The 14,453-nt window shown below is 37.4% G+C and overlaps 1 protein-coding gene across 1 annotated transcript in view; it reads right to left on the reverse strand.

The window, feature by feature from the left end:
* Positions 1 to 14,453, reverse strand: part of LOC107742132 (limb region 1 protein homolog) — a 37,393-nt gene that overhangs the window by 11,133 nt on the left and 11,807 nt on the right. The window contains exons 6-10 of the mRNA XM_016555034.1: positions 7,213 to 7,339; positions 7,038 to 7,106; positions 6,142 to 6,206; positions 5,966 to 6,038; positions 1,534 to 1,623 (exon numbers count right to left, since the gene is read on the reverse strand). Coding sequence (XP_016410520.1) covers positions 1,534 to 1,623; positions 5,966 to 6,038; positions 6,142 to 6,206; positions 7,038 to 7,106; positions 7,213 to 7,339 — 424 coding nt within the window. The remainder of the gene's footprint in view (positions 1 to 1,533; positions 1,624 to 5,965; positions 6,039 to 6,141; positions 6,207 to 7,037; positions 7,107 to 7,212; positions 7,340 to 14,453) is intronic.

Here is a 14,453-nt window from a genome sequence, read left to right on the forward strand (position 1 = left end):
GCCCTAAACATTGCAGTTAACAGCAGCGACATTCAAAACGTACGTTAGGACTGCGTTTACTGAAAAAATGCCGGCTAACGTTAACATTAGTGCCCTTCTTTGACGTTAACATTATACTATAAGCAGTGACGCTAAAATAGCATTCAAAAGCACTAAGGAAATGCAGCGCTTTACAGCGCTGTGTAAAAACAGCGTTTCCCAAAAATGAAAACATTCCTTTATCATGATATTCTTACAACACTCAAAAAGCAAATAAGAAATGTTCACAGTTGTTTTGATTTACTTACAAGTTGTTCCATTAAGTTTGCTCCGGTCGCTTGCGAGTCTCCGCCATGTTGAATGGATTCTTCTGAACGTCGGTTAGAGCAACGAGGTGACGTCACTTTACGTCACTCAGTAAACTTAAAAATAATAATTTAAATAGAAGAGTTTACTCAAAACTGTTGAGCCACACAAAAATAAAACTAAATTCCTCGTTCAGAAAATGCAATTGTTATAAGTTGCATCAACGATTTAACAGACTTTAATTGCAGTGTTCTTAATCTTTATAAGTTAGTAGTACTGTTCGGGTTTACAGTGTGGGGGCGTGTTAGAACGAGCCGTTTTAGGTAGGCGTGGTTGACTCTTAACTTTTATAAAGAATATCTCTTTGGATTTGAGACTTTAGTCTTTGCAACTTTACAGATCTTCTTTATGCACCAAGAGCTTGTAACACTCCAAAGAGAAAGGAAAACTTGAAATCGCATCATATGACCCCTTTAAAATAGAAAAAAAGTCATTTTATTTTCAATTATTTCACAATTTTACTGTATTTTTGATCAAATAAATGCAGCCCTGATGAGCAAAAAGGGTTTCTTTTACAAACATCTACAAAATCTAGATTTCAAAATAGTGTATAAGAACTAACTGCAGCTTTTATGATAATTCATTGCTTTGCATTTCATTAGCGTGTTGAAATAACAGCTATCAGTTATCACTGGGTAAATTCAAGTAAATCCACATCTATGTAAGCATAGTTCAGAGGTTTCAGTATATAGTTCAGAACAGTCACAAGTATTGGGGCTTCTCCTGCTACACTCATCTCAATCCCAGTGTCTGTCACTCCTGTGCTACCCTCTCCTTCCCAACATCTCTCGCTCTGATTCTGCTCTGGCTCTGAGCTTGGCAGGGTTCCCCACATATGCACCATGCTGCCTCTAAATTAATGACCGCACTTGGGAGAGACAGCCACAATAAAGTTTGCATCACATGCCAATATCCTAAGTGCCTTTGTGGCCTTCTCTCCTTCCAACTGCTCGTCTCTCTGGAATCATTTATATAATAACCCAAAACACAGGCTGACGTCGAAAATGATACAGCCATACCCTATTTGGCTTCACTCCAAATGACTGTTCACATTCAAATATGCACACACTTTGCATTTCAACAATATTATGAGGAGTGGATACTGCAGCCTACACATATTTGAAACTGACAGTTCAGAATCAGAGTTTAAATTAGTTTAATTAAACATTGTTAAAAAACATCTCTTACCGAGTTTGTTCCTCTGATTGCGAATGTTGTCCAGCTCTTTGTAGAGATGGTGCTGAGAGTTTCCACGGAAATAAGAGTTTGACATCGTACCTGAGAGACGGACAAAGACAGGAGGAGCTTTAGAGAAAGACAAAGAGAGCAAAGAATCGAAACAAAGATACTATCATTCTGTTTACTTTGGCTTATTAAGAGCTTCTGTAAAAAGATAAAACCACTAGGAAACATCAGGGAAGTGAACATAAATCAGTGGTTAGAACGTTGTTATCTTTACCGTTACTCAAGTACCTACTTAATATAATCACACCATTTGTCAAGAAAATACATTCATTTACTGAAAGTAAAAAACAGCTTTTACAGTGTGGAGGTAGCAGTTAAATATCGGAATGCATAAGAAGTGAGAGTGAGCTCAATGCCCAGCAGGAAGTTTATCACCACAGTTCAGCCATATTGTATATTGGAACATTTCTATTAAACCGTCTATTTTGCTTTGCTAATTCTGCCACTTTCAACATCTGCAACAATTAAGAAAATCTCATGAGCACCACACATCTGCAATCTCAAATGTGGTTAACAGCGCTGGTAAACAATGCTTTGAAAAATAAACTATTGCATTAGTCCTTTAAAAAATTCAAATTATCATAATATATTATTAAAAAAAAAAACTATAAAAATAAATTAAAAATGAATGATGTAATTAAGGATTAATTACATTAAATCATTAACATGTTTATTTGTTTTGGTGAGTTTTGCCTCTAAAGGTTTTTCCTCTGTCAAAAATAGCTTATAATGAACATAATAGGTGTACTGTTATGATGGTCATTTGTCATTTATTTTATGATGACTTATAATTGTTCCTCATACTCTGAGAGCAAAAATATTAACAACTTTGACAGGTGCATGTCTGATATGCTGGTCCAAGTCCTAAAAGCTTGTTTTTTTTTTTCTCCATAAGAAACTTGACAGTATCAGGATGGAGTCTCAAGACAGAGAGAGAAAGGAGAGGCTTCTGGAGGTATTAGCGAGTAATATTTTAAAAAGCAAAATAATGCTTGTTGCATTTTTGAAATTCAAATGTTATGGTTAAAAAAAAAAATTAAAAAAAAAGTTATGTGAGTTAATTGAAAAAGTAATTTAATTGAAAAGTCTGTGTGCGATGTAAATTTTGTCAACAGTGCAGTAGGCATTTAGAGTGTGGATCAAATGGACAATGCTAAGCATTCGGCTGTTTGCGTCAGAACTGAAGTATACTTTGGGAACGCATTACCCCCAACACTAGTAGTTGTATACTCTAACTGCAGAGTCTAGGGTAGACGTGTGCATGCTGCAACTGGTTCTGACGGAAGAGGGGACTGAGGTTTCTCCTGAACACTGAGTGTGTGTGTGTGTGTGTCAGGAGGTGAGAATGAGAGGGCAAAACCAGAGAGGGGTTCTCCAGGAAAACCACAGACTTCTGTCTCATTTAGCTCTTATTTATCAGTTTCATTCGGTTTTTGTTTTTTTTCCACTGTTTCAGTGGCTCGTTTGCTCCTCAAAGCAAAGGATTGGTTTGCACAGCCTCAGGGGACACACACTGGCAGATCAGCAGCAATTAGTTCAGTGTTACACCATTACTGGCATGCAATAAAAACACAATCTTTCATCTTTTCACCGACATGAGGCTGAGGAGTCAATCACTTTGATCAAAATGTGATTATTGTTATGATGATGATTGTACACGCCCTGTCTGGTAGAGGTTCAGGTTCATAAAGAAATCTATTAAAAGAAAAAAACACAGCAGGTGTGTTCCTGATCGTGTACTAATCTGTACCCTTCAACCAAAATTGTGAGAACAATGATAGGAAATGTCACTATTAGCTGATCAGGACTGGACTGTTCTGCCAAACATGACTCAAGGCTGCCCTGAGGGGCTAACAAGAAGGTTAAGAGTTAAAAGTGAGAGAAAGAACAACAGTTAAGACATCTGATTGGATCTGGATCTTTTTGTCAAAAGCATTGTATGGAATAACCTTTGATTTCCTGTGATTATTAATACCAATGTTTTCACACTTTAAAGTTGGCATGAAATGAAAATTCACCATCTAATTCCTAAATGCATGATGTACTCATCTATGTTTCATAAAAAAATTTAAAAAAAATTGTACCTTTTATAGTGATGTGATAGTGACGTGATGTGTAGCCAAGTATGGTGACCCATACTCAGAATTTGTGCTCTGCATTTCACCCATCCAAGTGCACACACAGCAGTGAGTAGTGAACACACACACACACACAATTGAACAAAAATGTCATATGCCAGACTCAGATCATTTAGTCTGCTTAAACCCTGCCCCTCCACAATCGACTGCAGGCTTGCATTGATGTTTGAGTGCAATGTCCACATCTCATAATTCAATCAACAACCGATGGATTAAACCAAGTATTTGTGTTTCATAGTGAGTTTAACCTTTCAGAAGCTTGAAAGGTACTGATATTAAAGAAAAATTATTATTAATTAATTAGGTACTGCACTTTATCATGTTTACATATTGGCAGATATTTTGTTTGTACAGCGCATTCATACAATTATCAATAAATAACTACCCAAATTCCTTTAAAAACCTAATTCCTGATGACAAACATATGACATAATCTTAATGACATAGGCAATGGTGGGGAAAAAACACTAATAAATCCAACAGTTCATTTAAATCAGCATCAGTCAATAATTTCAGAACTGCTGCTGTCCCCATTTCAGGAAGATTAGAAAACTCTTGCATACAGCCCTTCAATTAAGGTGATAAAGGTGATGCTCAGTAGCGAGGGATGCTGGCAGAAGGAGAGGAGATGATGTCATTGTTTTCTAAAGAAACTTCAGTCGGTTCTGCATTATGTCAGTGGTAATTATGCAAAGCAGAGAGCCATCCGGTACCGAGGAGAGTTTTTGCAAGGTCACCCTGCCACTGCGCATCTGGGCAACAGAGAAAAGCATAGCAAGAGCCAAGACAGAGGACAAACAAATGCCTGCACCCAGACTGGTATGAAAGCACACACTCAGACAAATGCACCTAAACACACAGTTGCAAGACTCCCTAGCAATGCATAAAAAAGTGCTCTTAAGCGCACATTCACATATAGCAAAATAAATACAACTACATGTATGCATTCAGATACTTCATATTTCAAAAAAAAAGAGAGATTACTTTAACCTGTATTAATGGCCTCAACGTCAGGACACTAACAGTAAAGCTGACATGAGATGAAGTAGAGATGCAGATCACTGCATTAATGTAATAACTAACACACTTATTAGCCCACATCAAAGGTCTGCAAAAGAGCGTGTGCAAGCATGTAGGATCTAAATTAAGTTACAGTCAGATGGATAATTGTTATTAGATAGAACACAGATAAGAGAGTAAAGCAAAGTAGACAGTTTCCTCTTGAACTCTTCCCCCCCCCCAACTTCACCTCAGGTTTTGCATTTATGGGGTGAAAGAAGAAAAGAACGAAAATTCCTTAAATTCCTGATAAGGTAAATTCGTTCTCTCCTTAACGCCTGAGTGAGACCTTCCTATAACGCAGAGACATTCCACATCCCTAGTGGCCTTTTGTCACCCGATCACAGTGACTGCCAATGCGGTTCACATCAAACGGCAATCATAAAAAAGCGAAAATCGTTAAAACAGATTACAATTATTTTATCAGGTGTTCAAAGCAAATCCGCCTTTGGTGCCAACACTACAGAACCAAACAACCAAATGAGAGGCTATTGAAATTCATCCATGGGATTTGAGCAACTGGCTACTATCAGTTAAGATCTAGCTTACCTCCGTGAATTCAATAGAAAAGCACATGTTCCATGTTGACTGGCATCTGTACACTCTGTTGTGTGCTTGAGTTGAAGCAAAAGTCTAGTTTGGCTTTAAACATCAACACTTCCTGCATTGTGTGGATGTTTGTGTATGGGAATAGAAGTCAGCTAAAAGAAGATGTATGAGTATGAGAAAACTTTCAAGTATATTTTTAATGATGTTTCACCAGTTACTTAACTACAAAATGTATAGGAAGCACTGGAGCACATGGGTATGATTTCTCAGATACAGGAGGGGTAAGGGAGGTAGTTAAAGAAAGTGAGAAAAACATGAGAGGGTGGTTCAACAGGGGACATAATTCTATTAGAACAAATTTCTCTTTTTTTAACTAAAAATAAACCAAAAACACCACTATTTATAACTGTGATGAATTCATGCTTTGTCAAAAATGTAAGAAAGCACCCAATTAAAGTGATACTCTGCATTTCTTAAAACATCACCAAAACACTGGCAGATTTGTAGCAGAATAAATGCTAGAGGTTACAGATGCAAATAATCCGCTGTCATTCAGGTAATACAGAAAATAATACAAACAGGCAATAAACCTTGCATTTGCCCATCATGCAAAAAACAAAAACACTCACCATTGAGTCTACGCTCCAAGGCCTCTTCCTGCAGCTGTATACAATAAATCTGCTCATCAAGATCCTCTAAAATCTATACAGACAGGAAAAGAGAGGCAAAGGGTGTGAGCGAGAATGATAGGGTGGATCTTTACCAAATGCATACACACACATACATACAGTGTAATAGTACTTACTGTTGGTTTAACTAGTAACTGGCCCATCACTGTGAACATGCGTGACAGTCCTACTGGAGTACACACTGATGAGATGAGACAAGAAGCTGTTTTAAACACACACATGCTCATTTATGCTTTTCTAAAGCAAGAGTAGGAATGCAACCATTGAACTAGTTCAAATTTATTTCACTTCTGTTCAGTAGCAGTGGCTGAAACAAGTAAAAAGGCATTGTGAGGGACAGCAGGGGTGGTTGATATTATTTATTAATATTTTAGCGTTTTAATGTGTATGCCACTTTGACACACATCTATTTGCTCTGGAAAAGATATTTTAAGCCATTTTAATTATAGGAATCATTTCAACAAAACAGCTACTGCTGCCAATGAGATTCATGAAAGTATTCAAAAGTAAAATCTAGTTATGTTTTCCACACTGTTTTTCACTAAATGAACAAAAGAAGGAATGAATCGATTTAATTGTATGCACCAATACAACATTACATAGGAATAATTGCATTTGCATTTTTATTAAAACATTAAAATTCCACATGGCCACCTTAACATCAATCGCCTCATTCACAGTTTTGCTTAATTTTATATTGCCAGCAAAATTATTGTGAATATACCATACATTTTCAAAATATCACCCAGTCCTAAAGCCTTAAAAAGGCTGATGCTCAACCAGCTGTAGAGAAGGTTCATCTCAAAACAGCAAATTGTAGTAACACTTGCTCTCCAAATACAGACATGACTTTATTTCTTTAGAAACGGTCCAACTTCAAGGTCTTCATAAGACAGTGCTTAATTTTCCTCACAATTTTCATACTCTTCACTGCACTGGAAGTTACAGTGTCCACTAAGGGCTAAATACAAAAGCGATTGTGCACTGACAGCACGGTTTCATATGAACTTACTAAGCAGCAACAGGCCTCCCATCAGAGAGATGCAGGAATAGAGGTATGGCAGATAAAACTCCCATAAATCTAGAACAAGAGAACGTGACAGGCACAGTAAACCACAGATCAATACATAACTGATTATATCACATGCATGCATCCACAACTGCAGGAGGAGGGTTAAGAGACATACCGTAGAGCGATTCCATGCTGGCGGCATCATTGTCAATGAGAGCGGACGCCACCCATACAATGCCCAGGATGAGGAGACCCAGCAGAAAGAGCATGACAAATGTCTCCAGCACTCGAGCCTTTATGCCCTGAAACCAACAAACACCCTCTTTAAAGTTTTCAAGCTAACTTATGACTGTGGCCAAGAGTGATTCACAAACACACACACACACACACACAGTTTAGCAGGTGTAAATGAGGCTCTAATTGGAAATTTAGCTCTGGAAGCCCCAGGACTTCCCTATAACACTGATTCAATGTCAAGCTCCCTTCCCAACACAAAACGCACACACAACAATAGGTCACCAGATACGCAAAGAAACTAATGACCTTCCTCTCTCTCATTCACTGACACACACACACATACACTTATATAAAGTTATTACCATGTCCGGTCAGAGTTTGCGGCTAAAATGAAAAAGGTGGCTGCTACTGTCTGAGATTAACACCAGAGGCTCATCTGGAAACTATTAGGAGTTTTTTTCTCGGTCAGTAAGTGCCTTATGCGTGGCATTTAACTCCACTTCTGATTTACTCATTCCCCCGAACCTACATACTGATGACGGTGGTGACTGCAAGTGTTTGTAAACCGCAACACTGTGATGAGTCTGATCTTTCACTCTGCAGAAAACACACAAATACACACAGTTCCTGGGGTCAGTAAGGTTTTTTTGGGGGAAGAAATTAATACTTTTATTTAGCAATGATGCATTAAATGTATCATGGAAGCAACATGACTTGTTTTCAACATTAAAAATAATTAGAAATGTTTCTTGAACAGCAAATTAGCATATTATAATGACTTCTGGAGGATCACGTGACACTGAAGACTGGAGTAATGGCTGCTGAAAATTCAGATTTGCCATTACTGGAATAAATTACATTTAAAATACATTAAAATAGAAAACTTTTTTTAATTGTACTAATACACTATATTAATATTTCCCTGTATTTTTGAGCATATAAAAGCAGCCTTGGTGAACATTAGAGACTTCGTTCAAAAAATCTTACCAATCTCAAACATTTGAATGGTAGCTTACACGTCCATCATTCACAATGACAGTGGATACAAGTGACAAACTGAGATGCAAGCATGTACAACATTTATAAGCAGTAAATGAATCCAGAAATGACACATCTGACCATTAAGATTATTTCCCTTCACCTTAAACCCAACTGTCCGTTCCACACATGTTCAAGTGTCTACATTCCCTGATTCCTATACATGTCTGTCTCAATCCTTAAGGCACTTTGTATATGTGCAGAATTTAATAGCCCTTCTTGATATTAAGAATCTAGAGCACCTCCAAGTGACTTCCTGATGAACAACATCTGCCTCATACCAGACTTCCCTCAATGGACTTTGAACCTTTGATATTTGGACTGTGATTTAGCATCTTTTAAAGAATAAGTGTTCATAAATAACACTGAAAGTCAGCAAAAAAAAAAAAAAACATTTTTAAAGTAACTAGTACAGACCTCTCAATGTATTTGGAAGCAAGAGAAGAGTTTTAAAAGTGAATTGTTACCATTCCTGTCTCTAAGACGGAGAGAGAGACGTGGCAGAAAAGCCAGAGAAGTCTTGAGCTCTTCTTCTCTTGCCCATCTAAATGTGAGCACTGCTTAATATAGTAACTCTAAAATATTCAGCATCTAGTCCTTTCCTCACACACACACACTCTCTCTCTCTCTCTCTCTCTCTCTCTCTCTCACACACACACACACTGCAGTATACTCTAATCGGACAGCTGCTAATATCAGGTTGACTTCCAAGATATATCCAAGAGATATACAGTAGATAGTTGGAAAAGCAAGTGTTTGCATTTATGCATGTTTTGTTAGTCTGATTCACCCTAAGAGGGCTCTCCCTGACCTTACACACCCTCAGTCAGTGTCAGGGTCACAAACTGCTCTCTCTCGCTCTCATTCTCCAAATGACTGTCTGCATAACAATATAACAAATAGAATATAATAAAGACATCTTTTAAATGTTATTAATGGTTAGTGCATCTCAGTCTGAAGGAAAACAAAAAGAGAGCTTTTCCCAAAGAAAAAAAAGAAGAGGTCCCACTTTATATTAAGTGGCCCTAATACCTGTGTACTTACATAGTAACTAGATGTGTACGTAGTATGTAACCACAGTGTAAGTACACATTGGTACATAGTATCTGCAGCTCTAATGTTTGTGTAACTACACACATGTAACAACCCTCTGAATGGTTTGTGTAAGTAGGGTAGGTTTAGGGGTGGAAATGGGATCCAGGGGGTGGAGATAGGTAGGTGTAGGGATATGTAAAGTGGGAGGAGTTGGATCTCAAGTTGGTGCTTACATGGTAACTCCTCAGGAACTGTCCACTTAATATAAAGTGTAACATTCTGGACACCAACCACAATTTATATGTAAAGCCTAACTTACTGGCCGCTGCTGTGTAACATCAGAGTAATTACATGGTAAATCCATAGGAATTGTCTGCTTAATATAAAGTTTAACACTTTCTTTACCAAAAAGTGTTGTTAGTCCTGTTACACATTACATTTCTACTTACACATACCATTCAGTGGGTTGTTACATATGTGTAGTTACACAAACATTACAGCTGTAGATACTATGTACCAATGTGTACTTACACTGTGGTTGCATACTATGTACACATCTAGTTACTATGTAAGTACACAGGTATTAGGGTCATAAAGTGGGACCACTAAAAAGTCTGACTGCAGTTTCAATTCTTAAGACGCATCTCTGATCTTGTACACAAAACAACAGAAATGTTCACAAACATGCAGCGTATTTCCTTTGTCCACTATGATTTCCCCTCCATGAACTACTAACTCTCATCAATAAAGGCTTAGCATGAACAGTATTATTACCTTCTCTTTAAGCCTGCTACACTGAAAGCAGTGTCAGAGACACAAAACAGAGCGCAGAACATGCAGGGGACATGAATCACTGTGTATCAACACACACACACACACACACAAGCCATTGATGTGCCATTCTGACTAATACGGTAAATACGTTAGAGAAAACAGAATATATGACTTAAGGAAGGCACTTCAGTACTTTTGAAGTTTGTGTGTGTGTTTCATTTTTTTTTTATCCCTCTTCCTACAGTGTCACCATCTTTTTCTTGTTAGAATGAGGTGTCTAACAAATAAGACCTATGAGAACAGCTTCTGAACTAATCTGGGGTTTGTCAAGAACACAAACAGCAAGATGTTAAAAGCCAAGAAAATGTTTAAAAGAGTGATAAAAATAAGAAATGATTCCGAAATAAACTGAAACGGCAAACAGGCAAAAAATTTTCAGTGTGTTGTTAAAAGTACTAATACACATCCACTGCGATAGTCAAATTAATACATCCCTCTCTTCCCAGAACAGTATGGCACAGTGCTGATGGTAGTGAACAGTGCACACACATTCATTTGCATTAAAGCAAACCTTGCAAGAAACATCTCAATACATACAAATATTCACGCTTTCTAAGGCTTGACTATGGAGGCTATTACCCAATCCAGTGTTGTGCCTTTTCCCATCAAAATAGAGAAACTCATATGTTGTCATAGAAACGGGTATAGAATGGAGCAGGCAAAGTAAATACGCAGTGTCATGGCCTTAGCAAGCAAAGCCTGGGAGCGAGAATCACATCTCAAAAATAAATATCAGCCCTATTGTGGACAGACTACAAAGGAAGAGACTGCCAAACACACACACACACACACACACAGAGAGAGAGATCTGATCATTTTTAGCATGTTCAAGGTTCATGTCATTCCTAAGGAATCGGTTAGGTGATGTCCATTTGCATAGTGATAATAACCAATAGATTTCGTAGAGCCTCGTAGAGAATTAGGAGGCCATTAGGACCTCCTCATTTGATTTTTTTAATGATATACTGACTGGGGAATCAGGTTCTTTCTTACTGAAATCATAATCCTGCCACCTGTTGGACAAAATCAGAACTGCAGGTCCAGGCCACACACATATCTGTTCATCCAGAGCACCCTTACAAAGCTTTGTGTGTATTCAAAGGTTCGGAGTAATTAAGATTTTTAATGTTTTTGAAAGACGTCTCTTATGTTCACCAAGGCTGCATTTATTTGATCAAAAATAGTAATGTTGTGAAATATTTTTACTATTTAAAATAACTGTTTTCTATTTTAATATAATTTCAAATGAAATTTATTCATATGATGGCAAAGCTCATTTTTTACACGATTCTTCAGATCCTTCACATGATTACATGATCCTCCAGAAATCATTCTACTATGCTGATTTGTTATTTGATATGCTTTATTATCAATGATGAAAACCGTTGAAGCATCCAGATCAGCAGCTGATGAGTTTTTCAGGATTCTTTCATGAATAGAAAATTCAAAAGAAAAGCATTTATTTCAAACAGAAATCTTTTGCAACATTATAAAATGTTAAAATTTAATGCATCCCTGTTGAAAAAAAGTATTAATTTGTTTCTGTTCTTTATTTTTTTTTACTTAATTTTTTTTTTTAATGATTGTGTATCACTGTTTCCACAAAAAAAAACTACTAAGCACAACTGTTTTCAACACTGATAATAAGAAATGTTTCTTGAGTAGCAAATCAGCATATTAGAATGATTTCTGATGGATCATGTGTCACTGAAGACTGGAGTAATGACTGCTGAAAATTCAGCTTTGCATCACAGGAATATGTTACAAAAATGTATTCAAATATTATATGAAAATAAATTGAATATTATAAAATATATTCAAATAGAAAACAGCTATTTTAAATTGTAGAAATATTTAACAATATTAATGTTTTTACTATATTTTTGATCGAATAAATGTAGCCTTGGTGAGCATAAGAGAGAGAGAAAGCAATTCTGTCACACACTTTCCTTCCCGACAGATATTTTTGGTTTTGTTTATTACATTTGATGAAGTACTAATACAAACACTGGCCCATAAAACGCACCAGCTACAGCTCTCACAAGCTTTTAACAAACTACCCAGTTTCATTTCCTCCAGTTACTGAATGTAATTTGCCATATATATGTCCCCATTTAACCATCTAACATGGAGACTGGCACAAGCAGGCCATTTGACTTTATACTTAAAAAGAAAACATGAAATCTTGCTTTTATGGGCTTCTACGGTTGACGACTTAACCCTTCCCTGTATCAGCAGGGGGCTTTCATACAAGCGGCAGTTTCTGATCGTTTCCTCTCTTTCGCTACACACGCACGCACACACACATACGTTACACCGGTCATTCTGAGACGTGTAGGCCAACATAAAGCAGTGCTTCCCTCTCTCCTGTGTTTCTGGTTGATCAATGGCCAGAAACAGTCATGGTGCAAATGAGACAAAATGAAGCAGTATGCCTCGCTCCCGTACAAATGAGTGCAGCCCTCATAAACTACAGTAGCAACTAATCTTTATGTAGCTTTGCCAGAAGGGACATAAACCAGGAGCGACTTCAAACTGTGATGAGAGTAAGACAGAGGGCAACTTGATGCATTCCCTCCCACCCTTTCATTTTCATCTGCACGCTCTATTGTGACGCCTTGTGTTTGCTGCTTTACGGTCTCTATGAGCACCGGTGACACCCCTTGTTTGAGTGACTAATGACATAAGCTTGAATGAGCTGTAGAATTAAGAGAGCTCTGCTTTTGAACTTTTATCTTTTTAGGGTGGGGGAGTGGCTGAAATCAAAAGGGTCACACATAAAACCGTGTGTGTGTGTGTGTGTGTGTGTGTTTGGCCAAGCGAGGGTGAGTAAGTGCACAAACCTAGGTGTGCTGGGAGTATTGGTTTGTACAAATGTGTAAAAATGTCTTTAGCATCTTATGTGTCCTTGAACTTTATGTGTACATAATATAATCACAAAGCCTCAAGCTTGCAGAAAACACACAAACACACATGACCACATACCTTTTTCGAACCGGCGAAGCCCTCAGACTCCAGGAAGAAGTAGGCAAAAGGCATCAGCACAAAGAGACAGAGATTTGAAAAAAGGGACATCAGGTTCCACAGGCCTGAAGAAAGAGAAATCAGTTTAGAAAACTAACCTGATCAATTTTAATTTTACATAATAACAGCAATTGGAAAACAATCCCCCCATCCCTTGTTCATTAAACATTTAGTTGGTTTAACACACTTAAAACGATTTAATATATTTTTCCTCAAAAACCAATGAATTAAAAAAGTTAAAGAATCAAACTTCTAGTCTTAATTTTTTTTCAACACCCCATTCTCGTATAAAACAACCCAAAAAACTGCTCTCAAAAGCTCAGGGCTGCGTTTCCCAAAAGCATTGAAAGCCTAAGTTGATCGTAGCTCCATTGGTTTCAATGGGTCTACGATGTACTTAAGCTTATGATGCTTTTGGGAAACACAGCCCAGGTTAGTTTAACAGAGAAACCATCAGCACAAAAAATAGACACATGACACCACCTTGTGGCCATGACTGAAGCTAAGGAGAAAAATACTTTTTGTATTGAAATGATTAGAAATGGGAGAAGTATGGCCCCAACAACAAATTAAACATTACATACATTGCTCAGTGCACAAATCATTTTAATAAACACTTTCTATGAAACACACAAATTAAACTTTTGAATTTAGATGAAAAGTATCAAAAGGTAAGAACAAATAACGTAATGCGTATTTGGAAGAACAAAGTAAACCATTAGCAGAACACAAGCAGCATTCATTTCTACAACAGTCTGTGAATGTCACCTAATGCATATACAGACAATAGGGTACAGCCTTATGCAACCCTCTACATTGCGAGTAAATCACTTGCATATGCGACTATATCTTCACTCTGGGTGACTAAATGATGTCTAATATTAGCCAATGGCTAATAAATTCTTAGATTTTACTCGCCAGTGTGTGAGTTGGAGGCTAAGTATAAGTATAGCACAGATATATTTTAACTCGCCGAACACTCTCTGACTGAGCGCTTCAGAGTTTCTCTCTCCATCAAGCGATCTGTGCTATTTTTCAGTTCATCTCAATGGATGCAGGCATCGTACCTGTATTTAATTTGACATACCGTAATCTCTAGTGTGAAGGCGCATTACTCGTCGTCGCTTTGTCTCACACACACGCAAAGAAAGAGACAGAGTAAGAGCGAGAGAGAGAGAGGGAGAGAGAGAGAGACACGCTACATGGAAATTATATTCTTTGTTGTATTTTCCTGTCAAAATAACAGAG

Source organism: Sinocyclocheilus rhinocerous, unplaced genomic scaffold (genome assembly GCF_001515625.1).
Source record: "Sinocyclocheilus rhinocerous isolate Xijiao unplaced genomic scaffold, SAMN03320098_v1.1 scaffold256, whole genome shotgun sequence".
NCBI lineage: Eukaryota > Metazoa > Chordata > Actinopteri > Cypriniformes > Cyprinidae > Sinocyclocheilus > Sinocyclocheilus rhinocerous.